At 34.1% G+C, this 20896-nt stretch overlaps 1 protein-coding gene across 4 annotated transcripts in view; it reads right to left on the bottom strand.

The window, feature by feature from the left end:
* Positions 1-1226: 1226 nt before the first annotated feature.
* The window catches only part of LOC111143328 (SH3 domain containing GRB2 like, endophilin B1), a 35763-nt gene continuing 16093 nt past the window's right edge, over positions 1227-20896 (bottom strand). The window contains exons 4-11 of one of the 4 annotated variants that reach the window (XM_022496996.1): positions 19791-19924; positions 18234-18326; positions 14460-14546; positions 12850-12873; positions 8417-8506; positions 7922-8022; positions 2089-2314; positions 1227-1697 (exon numbers count right to left, since the gene is read on the bottom strand). In XM_022496996.1, coding sequence (XP_022352704.1) covers positions 1590-1697; positions 2089-2314; positions 7922-8022; positions 8417-8506; positions 12850-12873; positions 14460-14546; positions 18234-18326; positions 19791-19924 — 863 coding nt within the window. In that variant the 3' untranslated portion in view covers positions 1227-1589. The remainder of the gene's footprint in view (positions 1698-2088; positions 2315-7921; positions 8023-8416; positions 8507-12849; positions 12874-14459; positions 14547-18233; positions 18327-19790; positions 19925-20896) is intronic. The other 3 variants (XM_022496998.1, XM_022496997.1, XM_022496999.1) reach the window with 3 other exon arrangements.

The following is a 20896-nucleotide window of genomic DNA, read 5'->3' as shown; positions in this document are numbered from 1 at the left end:
TCGATCCCAGGACCCTGAGATCATGACCTGAGCTGAAGGCAGAGGCTTAACCACTGAGCCACCCAGGTGCCCCCTCTTAAACACATTTTAAAATACCTTTTTTGTGTTAAGTGTTCATCATTTTTTAAAGTACCAAAAAATATTTCAATACATTAACATTCTCTGAAGAAATCAACTACACTTTTGCACTTCATGTGTAAGCCAGACTGAAATACTACTTGTAATTGTCAGAATATGCTACATTCTCTTTCCTCCAGGCCCTGCACATCTTTTTCCCTGTGCCTGGAACACTTCCTCTCCAAACCATCTCCTACTCCCCAAATCTAATTTAGGTGACTTCCAAAGTTCCCAAACACAGTACCCTGTATTTCTTCTATCATGACATGGATTCTGTTACATGGCAACTGTTTATTTTTCTGTATTTTCCACTGGTCTTTAAGGTTTGCCGGGGAAGGACTGTGCAGCTCAGTAGATCAGTATAGCGCCTGGCCCTCAACAATGAATGAATGAAAATGAATGCAGAAGTCCTAACATGGAAACAATCTGATTAACAGCTATGGTCCAAATAGCAATTTTTTGACGGCAAGTGTGGCACTAATGATTTCATTAGTGTGTTTCATAACCAGAGATCCTGATCAAGATAACCTAAGTTCATTAATAAACATTCAAAATTAGTAGGCTTAGAGTAACCAAAAATGTATTCTGTTTGTATACAATTTTTCTATGATGGGTGTAGTTGCACTAATCTGTATTTTGATAAGGACTGTTGTTCCATAAGAACAAATTCTCTTTACTGAAGTATGTTCTTAACATATCTGATTCTGATTATGCATTACATTGTTCCAATTGAACAACCTTAAAAAAACATTGTTTAGCAAATTGAACTTGATCCAGATGTTTTAGAACCTTAGCTGAAAATATTCCAGAGTAATAATGCTTTTCAAGGACTAGTTTTTCTTAACTTTAGAAGAAATCATTTAGTAGTGTTTAATAAAAACCCCAAAATCCCCTAACCACTGAGATACAGTATTGAAATAATTCAATTTCTGTTGGAAAACAAGGTAAACATGGTATAATTGCATTTCTGTTTATGGAAACATTCAGAAATAATCTATTTTCCACAAAAAAGGATTATATCCTAGAGCTCTTTTTAAAACAACAGCTTAAAACAAATTTTAGTTTTATTCTTTGGCTATTAATTATACCTAATAAATGAGTCACTGATATCAATTCACAATAAATTTATTTTACATAAAAGAAAAAGCTTGCCATTAATGAAAAATTCAGTAGAAAACAGTTCTTCTGCTTTAAGTTGGAGCTCAAAAGTAGAAGCTGCTTATTAGTGAAACCTCAGTAGAAAGAGAATTTTGTAAGAAAACATTCTTGGCATGAAAGCACTAACATAAATTCTGTAATGAAATATGTACCATGCAATTTTATTGGCAGAAAGGCTGGCTTCTGGTGGCTGGTATTTTCTTTTCAGTCTCCTAAGAACATTAACATGGAAGATACTTAAACCTGCTTTATTTAGAGTTAATTGTATATAAATACTGGTGTCATGATGGGTAATCTTTCCATAGTCCACCTATTTAATTGAGCAGTTCTAAGTAGGTAATTGGCACCCTGCCCTTCTGATTTCCCCTTTCCCCCATTAGCCAGTCTGAATCCATTCCAATGACACTGAACACAGTGATCACCTACAAAATAAAATATTTCCAGTTATTAACTATGTTACAAAATAAGCAAATAGAAGAGTAATCAGATTTGTAATCTGTTTATTCATTACTAAAGTTCTTTAAACATTTTCCTCAATTTTGGTAAAAGATAAAGGATTTTATTAGAGGTAGTTTTAGAAATCTTCTAGTTACTTAGCAGTTAAAAGCTTTAAATATTTCTGTGATATTCTATTTTGCTAAAGAATAGTAGTTAAATTTTTTTTATAAAATGTTAATATAACCATCTTAAATCTATGAAAGTATTCACGATAAACTATTTCCAAAAAATTAATGCGGAATTTACACTTTACTATAATACTAGAAAATACGTCAATCTATGATACAGGTTTTCTTATATCCATATATTACTCACCTCATCTGCCAGAAGTGATAATTCACTACTGTTTGCAGCATCATAATCATACAGAACCCTGGCCTTCCTGCTGCCACTGCACTCCTTAAGGTCAATGAGGTTGGTAGGAGAGGCAATTACTAGGCCACTTGTTGAAGACAAGGCAGAAGAACCAATCACATTTGATGAAGCAGATGGCACGGGTGCCACAGAAGTTTGATTGTTGTTACAGTAACTGGATGGAAAACTGTTGAAAAGAAAATGTCCAACAGACCAGTTACTAGAGCTTCTGAATACCACCACTTGGTGGCAGTATTTATTTTCTACCAACTTCCACTGGATAAAGATTTACAGATGTCAGTAATATTTTAATGACAAAGGTTGCTATCTAATTTATGCCTTTCCGGCCAGTTATACTATAGAAAATTCAGGTGTTTTCCAAATATAAGTCCTTCAAAGTTTTTTTTTTTTTTTTCAAAGCTCTCTTCACAATTATAAAGTTAAAAAAATGCCATTTTTTCCTGAAAAAATTGAGTTTATCCTTAAAACACTTCCAAAAAACTTTCACTAGTATGTTTTATTAATCTTTTCCTGCCTTTAAGAGTTGTTAAACACAATGAAAAACTACTTCTATATTAGATACTATCACAAGAGTGAAATTTTTCTCAAGTTAATTCTTTGAGAAATATTTCAACAGCCATACTTTTTTTATAAAACTGATCCAATCACATTTTTCTACTTTTCAAATGACAAATATTTATGGAGCATCCACATGTCCAGAACCACTACCACAAGCTGAAGATACTAAGAAGAAAAAATATCATTCCTTAATGGGCATACAGACAGGTGACGACATGGGCATTCAAATATTATGCTACGACTAGTAGTTATCATAATGAAGACTCAAAGTGAGAATAGGGCAAATTTCACAAGTTCATTCTGTCTTCTATTTTTTAGGGGGTAAAAATAAAAGTCTTATTAGAAATTAGTAAAATCTCTGTGATTGATGTGCTATAAATATATCTTAAAATTTGAAGATAAGGGGCGCCTGGGTGGCTCAGTGGGTTAAGCCGCTGCCTTCGGCTCAGGTCATGATCCCAGGTCCTGGGTTCAGGCCCCGCGTCGGGCTTTCTGCTCTGCAGGGAGCCTGCTTCCTCCTCTCTCTCTGCCTGCCTCTCTGCCTGCTTGTGATTTCTCTCTGTCAAATAAATAAATAAAATCTTTAAAAAAAAAAAAATTTGAAGATAATTAAAATTTTCATTCAATGTTTCTCCAATACTAAATGGAAAACAGCATAAAATGGCTGGCCTATATTCATTTTCACCCAACCATTTCTAAGGTTGAAAATTCATATTTAAATCTTAATAAATATAAAAAGACCCCATCTGGTAAGGTGGGTGAAATTGATCTCTCCATAAAATCCAATTTCCTTCCTTTATGACCACTGTGCCATCTGGAAATCACAGTCAGCCAGCAGCATAAAGAAAGTAGTTAAATTCTAGCAATTATCCCCTAACCTTTATAATCAGCCAATGAGTTGTTTCCTTTTGAACTGAGTAGAAAAAGAACAATCACAAAACATCTAAGCTTTTGTGATCATCTGTCCTCTTACTACAGATGAGCTGTCTACACTTCTATGGTTAATTTCTTCACTTCTGCACAAAAATCTCACTTTCTTTTTCCTCTCAAGGACATCACACTAGCAATCTTCCTTTTCTTTCCCATGCTATCTTATTTCTCCATGTACTGTATCATTCTCATCAGCTTACAAATATGCTAATTTCTATCTTAAAAAATAAGAATCTGCTAGACAAACTTTCTCCTATAGCTACTGCTTCATTTTTCTGTTCCTCTTTACACTAGAACGCCTCTGAAAGACTTATCTAAATTCAACATCACAGTCCCTCTTCTGTTCTTTTACATTATAGACAAGCTTTTGCCTCCACTGTTCCACTAGTACTCTTGTCGACGACAGCAATTTTGGTGTTCTAAATCCAGCAGTCTATTAATACTCCTCATTTCACCTGGCCTATCTAGTGATCACAGTGGATCCCTTCCATCCACTTTCCTCTATCTTCTTCACCCCACTTCCAGGTCACACTCTTGGTTTACATCTTACCTGTTACTCCATTCCACTGCTTCATTAAGCTGTGCTGGAGTGCTTCAAGGCTCAACCCTTAGCCCTCTTCTTTTCTCTACCTATACTTAGAGCCAGGCTTTCATTTGGTCTCAGATTTAAATACCCTTGATAAGCTGACCACTCTCTAATTTCTACCACTAATTTATCCCCCAAACTCAAAAGCTGCATGTCCTACAACTGGGTATCTCCATATCTCCACTTAGATGTCTGATAGGCATTTCAAGCTTCCCATGTCTAAAACTGGGCTTCTGGTGTAAACCTGGGGTGATACACCACCCCAACCTCGTGTGGCATTCCCTATTTTAACTAACTATAGCTCCATTCTTTTAGTTGTTCAGGCCAAGCACCTGCAGTAATCTGGACCCCTTTAAGCCCCATATAAATGAAGTCTGTCAGCAAATCCTGCTGGTTCAACCTTTAAAATACACCCAGGGTTTGACTGCTTCTATCACATCTACCACAATCACCCTGATCCAAGCCACTATCATCTCCTGACTGGATTGTAAGTTCTAAACAGGTCTGTTAGCTTCCACCCATGCCCCCTAACATTTACCTTTAACAGAAGAGCAAGAACGGTCCTGTCAAAGGTCAGCGTAAAACTCTCCAAGGGCTCCTCATGTCTGAGTAAAGGCCAAAGCCCTCTCTCTCCCAGCTTCCTGTTTCCTCAATTCATCTCCAGCCAAGCCCTCCTTACTGCTGCCTGAACATCATAGCTATTTTCCTGCTGCAGGGCTTTTCTACTTACTATACACTCTCCTGGAGCACTTTCTCTTAGATGCCTGCCTGCCTGCTTTGCTTCCTCTCATCTTTCAAATCTGTCTTCCCTAAATAGTGTAAGCCTCTACTCCTAATCAAGAAGTATTTCCCTGCTTATTTTTCTCCACAGTATTTATCACCTTCTAATACACTATGCAAATCACACACATATTGATTTTCTACTTCCCTCTGCCCCCAAACAGAATGTAGGTTCAGTGAAAATAGGGATTTGGTCTGTTTTGTTTACATTGTATCCTTCCTGACTGGAATAGTGCATTTTTTAAAAATTAAAGCAAATATTTCTCTGACAAATTAACAGGGTTCTAATGACAAGAAACCCTAATTTCTAATTCAGATTTTACTCTGAAGTTAGGAACACCTTTCCTAGCATATCTTCCTCAGTGAACTGAGGAACTCAGCTGTGACTAAATATATACATTTCTGAAGATTAAAAAAAATAAGCTCTCATTCCCCACATATGTGGGGTTTTGAAAGTCTCTAACCATGGAATTTTACTTTCAAATTTACTAGTATAATTAGCCTTTGTTTACCACTGAGGTCTACCTATGTCAATTTTGAGGAATTAATGGTAAAAACAAAAACAAAGGGGCACCTGCGTGGCTCAGTGGGTTAAAGCCTCTGCTTTCAGCTCAGGTCATGATCCCAGGGTCCTGGGATCGAGCCCCACATCGGGCTCTCTGCTCAGCAGGGATCCTGCTTCCCTTCCTCTCTCTGCCTGCCTCTCTGCCTACTTGTGATCTCTGTCTGTCAAATAAATAAATAAAATCTTAAAAAAACAAAAACAAAAACAAAAAACCCCAACCAAACAACAAAACCCTGAAAGACCATTTTTACCTTCTAAGAACTTTTACTGATATATTTTAAAAACTATAGACTTTTTGCCACTGTAGCTTGATATATTAAAACCTTCTGATTATTTAAAAGTAAAATACATTTACAAATTATGTGACTTCTGTTTCTTCATCTGTAGAATACAGATACCAATACCTACCCTTACTGGTGTGAGGACTATCACATTACATATGAGGTGTCCAGAGGAGTGCCTGAGGACAATTGGAGCCCTTCCAACGACTACTACTACTACCAACACTACTATAACCATTAACATGACAATCTGGTTCTACTCTTCAGAAATAGCTTCTGAATTAGAGTGTAACTGGATGATCTGTCCAATACTGCATTTGAATATTCCTATATACTCTCTTAAAAAGCCTAACTTGCAACATTAGAGACTTAAAAATTCCCCCCACACTCTATCATTGGTCCTTACCAGTAATCTAATTCTTTGCGGGTAGCGAGATAAGCCAGACTTCTTCCCTAGAACAATAGTACCCATTTGAGTCTGTAATGTTTGAGCTTATCCAGAAGAGCTTATCCTAGCATTTTGTTTGAATGGCAGAGTTCCAAGCATCTGTGTGGCTTTAAATGGAGTACAGGTATGAATGGTAACAGCAGCAATCCCTTTGCTGCACTCCCAGAATAACAGGACAAGTGAAAAGGAAGTACTAAGGCTTCCTGGGCTTAAAATAGTTGTAATGAAGTGGAGATAAAGTGGTATTCTGCTTTCAGATACTGAATACTATTAACAAACTTCAAATATACAGAAGTATGAATCTTCTATAAATCTTATTGGAATAACCAGTGGTATCAGGCTATAATTAATCTTTAGGATCTAAAATTGGTTTTGTGGATGTGCCTAATTATTTCTAGGTCTAGTTTTAAAGGATTAATATGCAGAAAGGAACACCAAAGTGATTTTTTAAAAAACTTATTCCTTGAAAATAACTTCTCTTTATATTTCTCCTTAAATATTATATCACTCCCTTGCCTTAATGGCTCCTCACTATATAAGTCTCAAACTCCTTATCACTACTTACTTTACATGGCATTGGTGACATGACCCTGCTTCACTCTTGTAGTCTTATCTACCATTCCATTCTTAACTCAAACACTATGTATGCTCCATCCAGAACAAACTACTGTCAGTTCCCTCAACTTGCCACTATCTCTTTTCTCTGGCCATTTCATATATGTGTTCTTCCTTTGTCTGGAAAATTTGTCCCGGCTACTTTTATCTAGATTATTCCCACTAGAATAATTTCATCTGTGAAATTTTGTCAGACCCACCTGAGTCACAGCTAGAGGTCCTTCACAGAAACCTGCACTTCTACTTTCCACTTACTGCCTATCTGCCAATGGCCTATTATTTCTACCTAGACTTTAAATACCGAGGTATTTCTATCTAGACCTAGCAGAGACCATGTTTGTCCTATAAATTGTTTTATTTCTAGTGTCTCCTTACAATGTGAGCTACATAATGGAAATCAATTTTGCCTGTTCTGTTTGCTGATATAATCCTAGAATACAGAACAGTGCCTGGTATATGACAGGTATTCAATAAACATCTGATGAATGAATGACCAAGCTATGTGTGTTTTGTGCTATCATTTTGCTTTAAAGTATATTAAAATATAATTTTTAATAATTACATCATGGGCTGGGCTTGAGGTCTTATAGACCATTCTAAAACTTTTCTTTTTTTTTTAATAGTGGACAGGTAAATAATGATTAAGTATAAATTAGTTTATCTCTAAGGGCAAATAAGTGTCAATGTAATCTCCCTCAACTAACTGGAAGGTATTTTAAGAGAGAAGTATACTTCAAACACTTAAGTTTTCTCTACATAGCACTAAAAAAGTATTCACCTAAACTATGTTCTCACCCCTGTTAAGTTTTTGGGTGCCAGAAGAGCACACAATGTTTTTGTTACCTCACAAGTCTGACAATTACTTTCCTTAAAACAAAATAAAACTGATTTTAAGTAAGCTAATAAAAGCCTTTAATTCTTCTAATCTTCACCTCCATTATTAGTTCATATGCAAAAATCTGAATTTCTTCTCTTATCAGGAGTTTCATGTGTGAAAAGGAAATTACAACCTTCCCAGTTGTTTCTGGAGGTCTAACATGTACTGGTAACACTGTGCGTAGTAAGTCATCTGGGCTTCCACAAAGTCGTTCAGACAGCGGAGATGATGGGCCTGTAAAGGAAAGTTACAGTTACCTCTTAGGTCTATAATCTACTTAAACGTGTTAAATTCCAAGGGGTAAACAGAGCACATATACTCAGGGAAAATCACCAGTATCTAGCATTCTACTACAAGGCTTATCAAGGCTGACCTCAGTTAATAGTGTAAGAACAAATTATGGCGCTAACAAAAACCAACAAATGGATTTGATGATGGTGGGAGAACTAGGCGATGAGGTGTAAACAAAAATTTAAAATATTTCTTTAAATATCTTGGAAAGCACTGCAATTTAAATTTCCTTGATAAAGGACTGCAAAAGTTTTGAACTTCAGTTTTCCCCCTCACAGTGCCTTAGGACCATCAAAGTCTTCTGTTTCAAATGAATTCCCAGTGAATAAACACTCACATGCGTACTGCTGATTCCCTCTAGCAGAAGTCTTGTAATCTCTGCTTGACGATCAAATTCACTTTGAGTTATTCTCAATTCCTGTTCAGACTTAAATTGGAACATAGTTTTAGAATTTTATTTGAGGACTTAGTCCATTTTATGTACACTTGTTTAGACAGTTTAAAAATCCCCCAAGTAAACGCTAAATGAGAAGCTGGCAATTCTCCAACTCTGCCGTGTTTAAATGTCCCTGTTTTCGATACCTTAGCTTTTCTACATTATCCAATTCCCTACCAGTACTTCACTCAAAAGAATCTATTAATGTCAAAGCTTAATGGCATATACATAAAAGCCTAGAAACACTACGATGAGACAGTCAATATGCTGTCATGACATTTTAAGAATATTTATATGTATAGATGTATAATATGTTTTATATGTATGTTTTACATATTAAGAATGTAGTTTTACATTTTAAGAATATTTATATGTTTATATGTATAAAATAATATTTAAAAAAATTCTCCTGGGTGGCACAGATAGCAAGTGTCCGCCTTTAACTCAGGTCATGATCCCAGCATAGTCCATGTCTGGCTCCTGGCTCAGCAGGGAGTCTGCTTCTCCCTCTCCCTCTGCCTTTCCCCCTGCTCATGCACTCTCTGTATCTGTCTCAAATAAGTAAAATCCTTAAAAAAAAATTGTTAAAAAAATTCTCAATTATCACTAGAGCTATTTTACTTTGAAGTTAAAGATAGTCTTTATTTTTTTATTTTATTTTTTTGGCTTCTTTGTAAGACATATTTAACATATAATACTTTTTTAAATTTTAATTTTTTTTAAAAAGTCTTTAATCTCAAATGAAAAAACTTCAAAGTGAAGACATAGGATTTTAACCTCTTCTGTTTAGTTACCAAACATATTGTTTCTAGGCACACAGTTCTTAGCTTCTTTCAAAGGACTCTTTCTTGTATAAATGACTTTTTTTTTCAGTTTTCTTTTCAAACTTTATATAAAATGTGCCTTAAGTATCATTATTATATACAAGATATGCCAGGGTTTTTCTGCAAGTTATGGGGCACACCTTTAATCAGTGGTGTGCTGGGAGTGGGGTGAGTAAGTTCTACTGTGCTGATTTTCATGGTACAAATACTCCAACCACAGCTCGTTTTAAGCTACTAAGGTGAAGTCATTGACCTCAGATTTGGAAAAAGGTGTATATAATAGCACACCACTACCACTAGCTTTGGCCCTCTGATACAGGTTTGGTGCTAGGACAAAATAGTTCACTAAAAAATCAACGGGACCTAAAAATAATAAATACTGGCAAAAAAAATCTTAAACCTTTAGCTTGGTTGGTGGTAAGTGAGGAAGAGAAAAATAAAATCTCACACTTGCGTAAAATAGTTAGCTTATCCCACACAGGGAATCATCACTGATGATAATGTCATTAATAACGCTCTCTTCTTCTACCTCTCCAGAATAAACAGCTCCTCCCACATCCAAGTAATTAAAATATTTCCAAGACTGTAGTAAGTATAAAAATTAGGTCTAAGCATTTTCCCTGCATACCACATTTCCCTCTCCTTCACCTTTTGGTGGCAACAGTTAATCGAGTGAACCAGTCAAAAAGGAAGCAGCAGCAAAACAAATCATCGGTTGCTGTAGTCATTCTCATCCCACTGGCAACAGATCTGGGAGAGGTGATTAGAAGTGACCACTAGATTGGATTTATGGATATAAGTTTGAATTACTCAACAATTCAAAATTTAATTTTACTTGACTGAAACCAGAATGCAAGGCTGAAGTACGTGTCATCTAGAAGATAGTATGAAGTAGAAAATCAAGTCCCAGGAGAAGGAAAAAATCAATGATCTTCCTAAGTAAAGTGTTAAGGAAAACCAATCACTTCAGTGTTACATTTGCTTTATTTACTCTTCTGCTTGGTTGAATAGGAAAAAGTTTTGATTAGTAGAAGTAACCATAGTAAACCAAAAATAAATGAAATTTAAAAGTAAACAAGCCTAGTTCCATTTGGATCTTTATGAAAGTACAATTTGATTTAATGACTGTTAGGAGAAATGGCAGAAAGCCTTCAAAATGGCATTATTTCTGTATAAGGTGTAAGAAAATGAACTAGGTAACATATTAAGTGACTGGGAAGTTTGAGCATGAAGTGGAAAAAGTTATAAAATGATCTCAGAAAGTATAAGGGGTCAGTCTTCCGTGTTTGAGCAAAATATAAATAATTTAATTATGAAGAAAGGCACCGTATTACAAAGCCTAGGAAGTCAACCTTTGCACAACATACTTTGTATTTAGAAAAGGTAAATGACAGGAAGGAAATGAATCTCGCTTCCTGAACAAGTTTCAGTGTATGCCTGGGGTGGCTGTAGTCTAATCTCCCAAACCATCTCTACTTTTGACACACATAATGATCATAACTAATCTGAGAGGCAGAGGTAACTGAAATAGGTTTGGCACAGTCAATTTACTTAGGAAGAGAATGATCCATATTAGAAAGACAGATAAAAAGGGTTTAAAGAAAGAATGAATTTTTATTTTATTTTTATTCTGTCCTCCAGAAGATCTCATTTCCTGACTTAATTTTATAGTTAAGACATAGAGTTCTAGTAAAGATACCTTCTCCTGCCAGAATATATGACAGGAGAAGTTGGGTTAGGGAAGCAAGAATTCTTTGAAGCTGTAACGTGGGGAAAGGGCAAGAATTTGTTGATCTGTGATACCAGGTCTGGGTCACTGTAAGTTAGAAATTTTGGTCATGCTTTTGAGGCATTTGCTGTGACAATCTTGTTCTGTCACCTATTTTTTTTTTCTATAGGCCTAAATCTTAAAATATTCAAGGAATATGAAGTTTTAAAATTATAAAAATGGCAGAAGTGAGAAGTACAGAAGAAAAAAATCTTCCCAAATCCATTTTGATATATTCTTAAGTTTTACATTCAAAATGTAAATATTTGTTTCATGAGCTTCTTCCCATAATATCACATATTTCCTGAACTTACAGAGACTGAAGAATCAGAAATGTTTTGGTGTATCTACATGCTAATCAGAGAGGAAGAGACCCTGGTTTTACTGTTCAACCTATATTCTCTTCCATGATACTCTGTCCTCTTTTCAAGCTAGAGGTTCAGGAAAAAAAATCAAAGGCCAAGGGAGAACTATAACTAAGTTGATAAATGGATTCTACAAAGGGGGATGAGAGTGGGAGTCAACAACTTCACACTGGATTTCCAATTCATAGAATCAAACCCCCCACAACCTATGCACAGAATAGACCATATAGGTGGTAATCCTACAAAGTCAGAAAATAAAGAGTTAACATTTGGGGTGGGAGGAGGAAAGAAAAAGTCAGGGTCCACAATTATCACCTGCCCTCAATCTTAAGTACTGTCCTCATCTGGAGGTCAAATTTTGGTAGGCACAAACATGAGGAGTAAATAAAAAAATGCTTCTTAAGACTTCAAATAGTGGGGCGCCTGGGTGGCTCAGTGGGTTAAAGCCTCTGCCTTCAACTCGGGTCATGATCTCAGAGTCCTGGGATCGAGCCCCACATCGGGCTCTCTGCTCAGCAGGGAGCTTGCTTCCCCCTCTCTCTCTGCCTGCCTCTCTGCCTACTTGTGATCTCTCTCTCTCTCTGTCAAATAAATAAAATCTTTAAAAAAAAAAAAAGACTTCAAATAGCATTTGAAACAAATCTACACTAATGTCATAATTTATTCCTTAAATTCTTGCTTAACTACTTTACATCCCATCCTAGGAAAGATTAGAAATGGTAACACAGAAAGAGGGACTACTAGTAGCAGTCACATGGACAGCTTCTAAGTGACAGTCTGACACTGAGGAAGGAGACAACATACTTCAAAAACAAACAACAGATCTAATTGTTACATGGTACAATAATGTACATTCATACCCTAACTGTAAGTAAAATTAAATATATGCTATTCTGTATTTAATGGGGCAGTAAAATATTATTTTACAAATCTTTTCAACTAAAGTGACAGAAGACTTAACTCTGGTACTGGAGAGAACAGGCTTCAGTTATCTAAGAAATTCATTTGTGTGACATACAATCACATATTCAATCACTGAATATACATATTCAACCACTGAATATATAAGACATGGTATAAACTGTATTTTACATAATTGTCATGTAAGTAAACCAAGTATTTAAACTGTCTCCTGGCAAGATTACTACTTAATGTAACACTGTATCAGAGCACGTGCAAAGCACATCTCTGTAATATTGTTCCATTGCTTTGTGGAGCTACTATTAGCCAAACAGTTCTGACCTTTCTATGATAATTTCCAGATTTTATAAGGTATAGTAGCAAAGACCATGACTGGCCCCATGGCTGCTGTCCAACAAGTACTTACTGAATGAATAACAACTGTTTCATAATTCTGTAGTTTAATAATTTACTTACTTTTGTCACTTCGTCTGCCCAAATCTAGCCAGCATTAAAAATTAGAGAAAAATAGAGCATGAAAGAAAGTTGAATTTAACATTTTCTACAACTTAGTATAGAAAAATGTAATTCTTTTAATTCAAAGGTATACTCTCCTTCTCCAGAATCACATTAACATAGTAGTAACTAAATCAGTACAGCTTAATGTACTGGTGAAAGTATGCCTTCATATGTATCAATACTATTAGTTTTTGAATCTTATACTAATTTTATAAGTTACTAAGTAATAGTTTTCAAAAACTGGGAATATCTTAGTTGTAGTTCTCTCATCTGTAAAATGAAAGGTTTGGACTAAACAATTTTTAATTTCTCATTTAGGTCTAAAATTCTAGAATTTTAGGAAACTAAAATAAAGCAGGGATAAATAGACATTGATATAGCCACCAGAGGGGCACAATAAACTTGAGATATAATGAATTTAAAATGACCAGAATTAAACACATCTTATTATAAGTAAATGACATCAGTAGCAAAACAGATGCCTAATAAGTGAACCAAAGTCTTGTTAATTGTTTAGGATATTCTTACCTAAAATGAAACCTATGGTTTATATATGAAGTTACCAATGACTGAAATAGCTCACACATTTTCATTCATCTACAGCTAGGACAATGGAAATGAATGAATGCATTCTCTTGCTATCTAAGGAAAGCCTTAATTTAGCCAAGGCTTCAATAATTAGAGTAGTTTAGAACAAAAATGCATTTTAAGTATTCTGTATATAAACTTTCCTATTACATGAATTTTCCCCCTTTTAGCTCAATGCTAATGGAATAAAATCAATTAACTGTGAGTTTATTATAACTGTACTGCAGATTTCATACCACTTCTATGAATGTAACGTATCTAGGAGTATAATGCCAAACACTACATGTATAAATCTTTATTGGCTAAAGTTTATGAGTTTTGGGGCTATATTCAGATTTTACGAATTTCTATTTTGTTAAAAATTAAAAATTGCTAACATCTCAAAAACTTCCTCAAATCAAGCTCAATATATATATTGGGTACTACAGAACAATTCTCATTTCTGATTCTTGCCCAAAGCTATCACTGTTCTGCAACTTTCTTAAGTAAATTAGTGCCAAATAGGGAATTGGCCTTGCTACTACAGAAATATGGGGGGTGAGTATGTCTTGGCATGAAACTGCACAAGAAATTAATTCTATGTTGAGTTTGGGTGAATATTAAGGTAAACATCAAAGATACTGAAAAACAAAGTCAATCTGTAAACTTTACACTTTTCTCTAAGTAAATTTTGTTTTCTTTGCCAAAAGTGAAAATACAAAGTGCCAGTTAAATTAATGTCTTTCACTAGGATAAAAGGCACTATCTATTTATATATAAATTTATTTTCTAAAATCTGAATTTGGCATAGCTAATATAGTTGGCAATTAGAACATAAAATTTCTTTTCCTCAAGTTCCAATATTACTTCAGCTAATATTCTCTGTAATTTTTGTTGGACTAATGAATTCATGGCTTTGACTACGTTAGACTTTTACATGCAGATAATAGCAAGAGAAGGCACTTTACTCAAGATGTAGAAAACACAGTAGGCCAACAAACCTTCAGCCATTTTACATGCAGGAAGTTGAGCATGTAAGAGAAATTTACCATATTGTTATCTCCTTCAAGGCGAGCTGAGTTAAGTTGCTTAAGTGCATAGGTAAGAGACAAAGAACACATTATACCAATGAACACAGTGAAACAAGTTACTTCTTCACAATAAAGAACACACAAACAAGTATTAAGAAAGCTGATAAAATGGTTTTCTACTTAAAAAGAAAACTATGTTGTTCTATGGGATTTCACATTGTGGTGCCTATTCAACTTTTCCAAAAGACTCAGATTTTCAAAGACAAAAAACATGATGCTTGATTGATGCTTATTTTAAATTAGAATCATTTAGGAAAAATGCATCACTTTAAAAACTGCCAGTAACCTACAATTTTTATTAAATTTTCACCTATGAAAGCCCTTCTGCCTATCCACAACTTCCCTAATCAAAGATCATTTCTATTTTATGAATGTATGATGCCTTCAACCATGTTCTCTCTCAGTCAGCCTCAGCCAGGTCTTGGCATACCCTGAAGAAATATGAAAGTTATGTCAATCCTTGTATTTTTAATAAGTTTTAAATTCTTGTATGTGTATATTAAGGTTAAGTTATATGATGATGCTCAATTTACAGATTAAATATTTAGACATCTGTGGAAATGCTCAAGTGGGCAAAGGGACATTCACAATACTGTGTTACCTGAAGATGTATTTTTCACATTTGTATACCCAAAACTGAGGTCTAAACCTCTAAATATGAGAGAGAACTTTGAAACCAGATGATTTTTTTCTTCTCATTAACAAAAGTCTAAAATAATTTTTAAAAATTTATATAAGACTAAAGGAGGTTTAATGAATGTCAGTTCCTCATAATTTAAATGCAGAAATTTTGTCTTTGCTTCTTTGACAAATTTTACACTATTTTCAAAATTGTGTTTTTGTTCATTGTGAAACTTTCAAGTAGGTTTTCTTTCTGTTCAATTGGTGTATTTTTGAGAAATGCCTTTGATGTTGCCTTACCATTCTTCAACATGCTAACTAATAAAATACAAGCTAATAAAATACTGGATACAGGCATAAATATTTTACTGACAGGGTTAAATCACCAAAAAGTTCAATCTAGTATACTAGATTGTGAACTGAGGGCAGTAGAGATTTTGCATTTATCTCTGAATCCCTCAGCAAAGTGCCTTGTACAAAATAAGCATTTGATAAATATAGACTTTAAAAAGAGGTCACAAGAAACTAGTAAACAAGTTAAAGAAAAAAAAAAGTGCCGATACGCACAGGTCCCAAACTTTACTTGCAGAGAAATAACTATTCACAAAACAATCTAAGGCAATTTATAGAGTGAATTCAAAGAAATTATGAAATTAGAGTAAGCTCTTCAAGCTGCCAACTAGGAACGAGGAAATGTGTCAAAGAAGAAAAAAAGTAAACACAAACTCCTAGTGGTTTCTATTTTTCTGTATTCTTCAAATAAACAGAAAAGAAATACAGAAAACCCCCCCACCAAAGATCACAAAATAATAGGCATGCCTCAAGGCTTTATGTAATAATAAAATAAGAGGACTTTTCCTTTCTAAAGTATTTCAGACCTACTGCTATAAAGTCTGAAGAAAAATGGGTTGGTTATTTAGGGGAAAAGAACACAATTATAATCAGGAAATGTGAATTTCTGCCTAAACTAATATTTTAAATATTTGGCTATAGTTAAATTTGTTTTATGCAACATATAAATTCTAGGAAAAGCTGTGTATAAATGAAATTGCTCAATAAAGTCATTGGTATACTCTTTCATTTTTATTTTAAATGTAAATTCTCATGGAAAAAATTTGTCCTCAACAATACTTAGCACAAAAAAACTGTCAAGAAAAGATCTGGAGGGGCGCCTGGGTGGCTCAGTGGGTTAAGCCTCTGCCTTCGGCTCAGGTCATGGTCTCAGGGTCCTGGGATCGAGCCCTGCATCGGGCTCTCTGCTCAGCGGGGAGCCTGCTTCCCTTCCTCTCTCTCTCTACCTGCCTCTCTGCCTACTTGTGATCTCTGTCTGTCAAATAAATAAAATCTTTAAAAAAAAAACACCTTTATAAAAAAAAAAAAGATCTGGATATATCAAAAGGATCTTTCAAAATTTGTCTACTACTGATTCTTACACATTTTTATAGTAATGGAAAAATAATTTAGAATAACCAAAGGACCTTATAAGGTGTTAAATCTATAAATTTTCTGGAACTTTTCTAGGTAAAAAAGATTACATTCTTCCGTAACAGTGCTTGTTAAAGAAAATTTTGTACTGATACTTGATGACAGTATTCTCATTCCAAAATCATTATTGGGCGCATACAGGCATTTTGAATGAAGAGATTTTGACTTATTTCCAAATGATTCTTATTTATCTTAACATTTTTCCTGATTAAGAAATTAGTATCTTAAAAATCAATTTCTATTTTACACATAAATCTACTATTAGCAACTAGAAACTAATTCTAATTTAGAGTCCTTTGCCACCCATAGTGTTCATTTTTAAAGTTCTGATTCTGTGGAAAGTCTGTTTTGGGAAGTTAGGGTGTTCTTGATGATGACATCATGATAAATCCTGAGGTGAAATAGCCAGAGAATTTGGATTTAATGTCTTGTCAAAGCAAGCTCTCCTCCAGCAGTGACTAATACAGAATCTCCAAAAGGCTGTTTAGAAGAAAATATTTCTATAAGCAATTTATTCTGCTCATATAAAGTGTTAGGGTACTTTCACAAGACATCACTGTCCAATGCCAATTTCACCAGTTTAAAATTTCACTGTGAAACAAGTCTGAACCTCTTCTTTTCCCAAACAAGAGAGCCAAAGTTGTCTTCCACCAGCACTGTGGCCATGATTCTTGATGATGACAGTGGTAGTGAGTTGGGAACAGAAGGCAGGGGGAATGTCAAGCATCTTGACAAAATATATCTCTTAGTATAAATTAAGAATTAACTTGTTAGCATCCTCTAATAAATTCAGACTTGTTTATATTGTACTATTTGATCAATGTCTTCAATCTTTGGAACGAAAATATAAACTGTATAAATAACAGATCAAATAAGTTTATAAATAAAACCTTTTAAGAAACTTATAAATACATAAATGTAAATCATTATATTATTATATTTAATATTTAACCAACTCCATTTAAAAAGATTATTCTGAGATTGATTTTATGAAATAAATATACCAGAAGTATATATCTGGTATATAAAAAATATACCAGAAGTTATGTATTCAAATGGGTTTCCTCCTCTTCAAAATAGTCACCTGTGTGTCCATGCTGCAACTATTTGAATTGTTTTGGAACTATTCTTGGTGACAATGCCTTTAGTCAGTTTGACTCACATATGGAAAGGAAGTAAAGTTTAATTTTTAGGTCACACATGAGCAATCTCAAACTTGGTTCATTCTCATCTTAATTACTGTTTTTCTATTTCAAATATAATAAACCTATCTCCAAAAGAAAATTTGCCATCATCACTGAGGATATTTAAAGAACGACAGAGCTTTAGGAGCTCTTATAACTTTTATTTTTTAGCAACAGGTGTATCACTGAAACAGTACTGCCTGTGGATATGACTACTTTGCACTGATTCAGATGTATTAAGTTTTGATAAGTTTGTTTAAACACAAAACAATATCCTAAAGTCATATTATAGTCTTAGTAACAGACTGTAGCTTGCATGCTATAGGAGTAAAATATTTTACACATTTTAAATTTATCAACCCAAGACGTTTTCCTATGAAAAAACACTACTTACTGAAGCTCTAGTTTCTGCAGCTTTTGCCTTTTTTAGTCTGGTTTTTGCAGCATCCAAATCCAGTCTCTTATTTTGTAATAGTTTCCTCTCTTTCTATAAATATAGGAAAGAAAAAAATAAAGCCTAGTGATGTTAAAATCCAGTACGAGCATGCACATTTAAAGTATCATTCTCCATTAAATACATGAATCATCTGATAAACAAAGATCAATGATTACAAAATTGGCTATGAAGTGACGCTTGACTCTTTTTTCTTATGGTTTTCAATTTTAAAATAATGGAGACACTCTAGATGCCCAGGAAATCTGGGAAAGATGGCAGGTGATGGCACAAACAAAGGAATGCCAATTTTAATATTTTGCAGTTTTGCCATTTAGGGAATGTTTTGCTCAATCTTCTTGGTTGTCACAACTAGGGGTGGAAGATGTTACTAGGGAGAAGCTAGGATGCTTCTAAATATCCTACAATGCAGTACAGCTCCTACAACAAAGAACTATTCTACCCAAAATGTCAGTAATGCCCAGGTTGATGAGCTGTTTCAAAGAGATTATCTAGGAAGTACCTATGGTAAAGGAGGTACGAGCCTAGGTTAAAGTTCCTTGACACCCCAAGTGATGTACATCAAGGACTGGGCAGGCTCCCTTAATGTGCCATAGCACTGAAAGCAACTCTGCTACTCCAAAGGAAATTTCAAATTTATAGAATGAATAGTGAATAAACAGTGGTAAGGTATCTTGGAATTCCTCATGGTAAATTCAACATAATAGGCAAGTTTATAAAAATTCACGGCTTGCTTTATTAATTCTCAGATTTCATATATCACATTTCATCCTACTGACAATCTAAGATCCTTTAAATCATATTTCAACTTGGTGGTTTTTCCTCTGTTCTCAGGCAAAATACTTTTTACCCAGAGACGAATTCATTGTAAACATACTGAGTTTCTAGAATATTTTATAATAAGGAATCTGCAAATTAAAGTTTAAAGAAGTATTCACAATAAAGAACAATCTTGCAAAAATCTTAGGGAAAAAAAAAATCCACCTAGATCTTAACTCTCCATTGCTGGAAAAACAAACTAAAAAATAGTATTAGGCTTGGGAAGGCTATTATTTATTTCTTCAGCAATAACACACAGCTGTGTGAAGAGAAGATAACAGACTTCTAGGGATGCAAACAACAAAAAGATAAACAGCCAGAGGTATAGTAACTAGGTTTTTGGCTCCCAGTTTAAATGAAAAACCAACATGGCTATACTACGGAGATATTTTGTGCCATATTTTTATAATCATCCCAGGAACTTCTCTACAAATTTTAGTGCTGGTAATGAACAACGACTGATGTAATCTCAATAACACTACAGGGACACAAAGATGACATAATATATTTTCAATAGTTCATTTTGGTTAGCTTTGTGTCCCACTGAATATGTACCTAGCTAGATTATTTAAATTTTCTACATCTACACAGTTAGTAGGAGGGCAAATTATTCATTAAAACTGTAGTAATATATATAAATTATTTTACTACAAAAAAAGGGAACATTTTCCAACTCACAGCAATTGTTTTGTAATCTCCTTCTATAAAGTTTCTTAAAGGAGTGAGAAAATTTAAAGCTGATGTTTGAATCAGCTCTCTGTCTGCTGTTCCAATTCGTTTTTGTGTTTCTCCACATTTAATAAGGGCATTACCTGCAAAGGAAAAAAGTGTTTTGTTTTGTTTTTTTTACCATCTTCTGGTAATTTCAGAAAATAAAATCAGCAATCTGATGTGCTTTAAAGTTAGTTATCACTTGTTTACTTAAAAAAATTCAAGAGAATTAGCTGTCATTAGTTTTATTTTAAAAGTAAATTTAAGATTATAAATATCTGAATGAAAATGACAGATGTTCATGAAGTCCTTATCATATCATAGTTAAATGTACCAATTCAACCTATGGAACAAAGGAGGATAAATCATTAAAAAGTATTTATGATACAGCTCAAACAGTGGAGACACATTTAGAAAAGCATTATGCTAAAAAATTTTCATAAGTAGATCAAGTTAAAATTTGTCTATTATTTCTATAATATGCATGAGCCTCAAGCATCTTTAAATGATATTATATATTTGTATCTTAAGTTAAAGAAAAATCCACATTTTCCAACACATATACCTTAATGTTTAAATAGGACAAGTTCAATGCAAAACAGAGCAAAAAGGGGACAACAAGACCAAAGTTCTACTTCCAGTTCTACCTCTAAAAGCTTCAATTCTGTGGATCTTAAATCTTCCATGTTAGGATGAGATTAGATCTGACTGGCAAGGAAGATAAAATAACATAGTCATTAAGAGCTCCATGTCTGTTTACAGATCTCTCTTTGAATTACTAGCTGTATGATCACTGATAAATTATGTAATCTAAGATTTGGTTTCCTTGTCTTAAAAATGGAGATAACAGAATTTATATTATAAGCAGGATATAAGTGAAGACTTATAGAAATAATATATTTACTGTATAGTGTAGAGCCCAATGCCAGAAATACTCAATTGTTAGTTCTTATCAATTACGATTAGATTCACAAAGCCTAATTCCAATAATCAAGTTACAGTCAATAGAATTACTACAGGTGAAAACAGATTAAGCATATTAAAAAAGGAAAAAATTGAGAAGCCTTTTGAAT

The sequence above is a fragment of the Enhydra lutris genome, unplaced genomic scaffold (assembly GCF_002288905.1).
Source record: "Enhydra lutris kenyoni isolate GAN:26980312 unplaced genomic scaffold, ASM228890v2 scaffoldscaffold9, whole genome shotgun sequence".
Lineage (NCBI taxonomy): Eukaryota > Metazoa > Chordata > Mammalia > Carnivora > Mustelidae > Enhydra > Enhydra lutris.
Note: the sequence above shows the minus strand (reverse complement) of the source record. Positions and strands in the feature narration are given on the sequence as shown.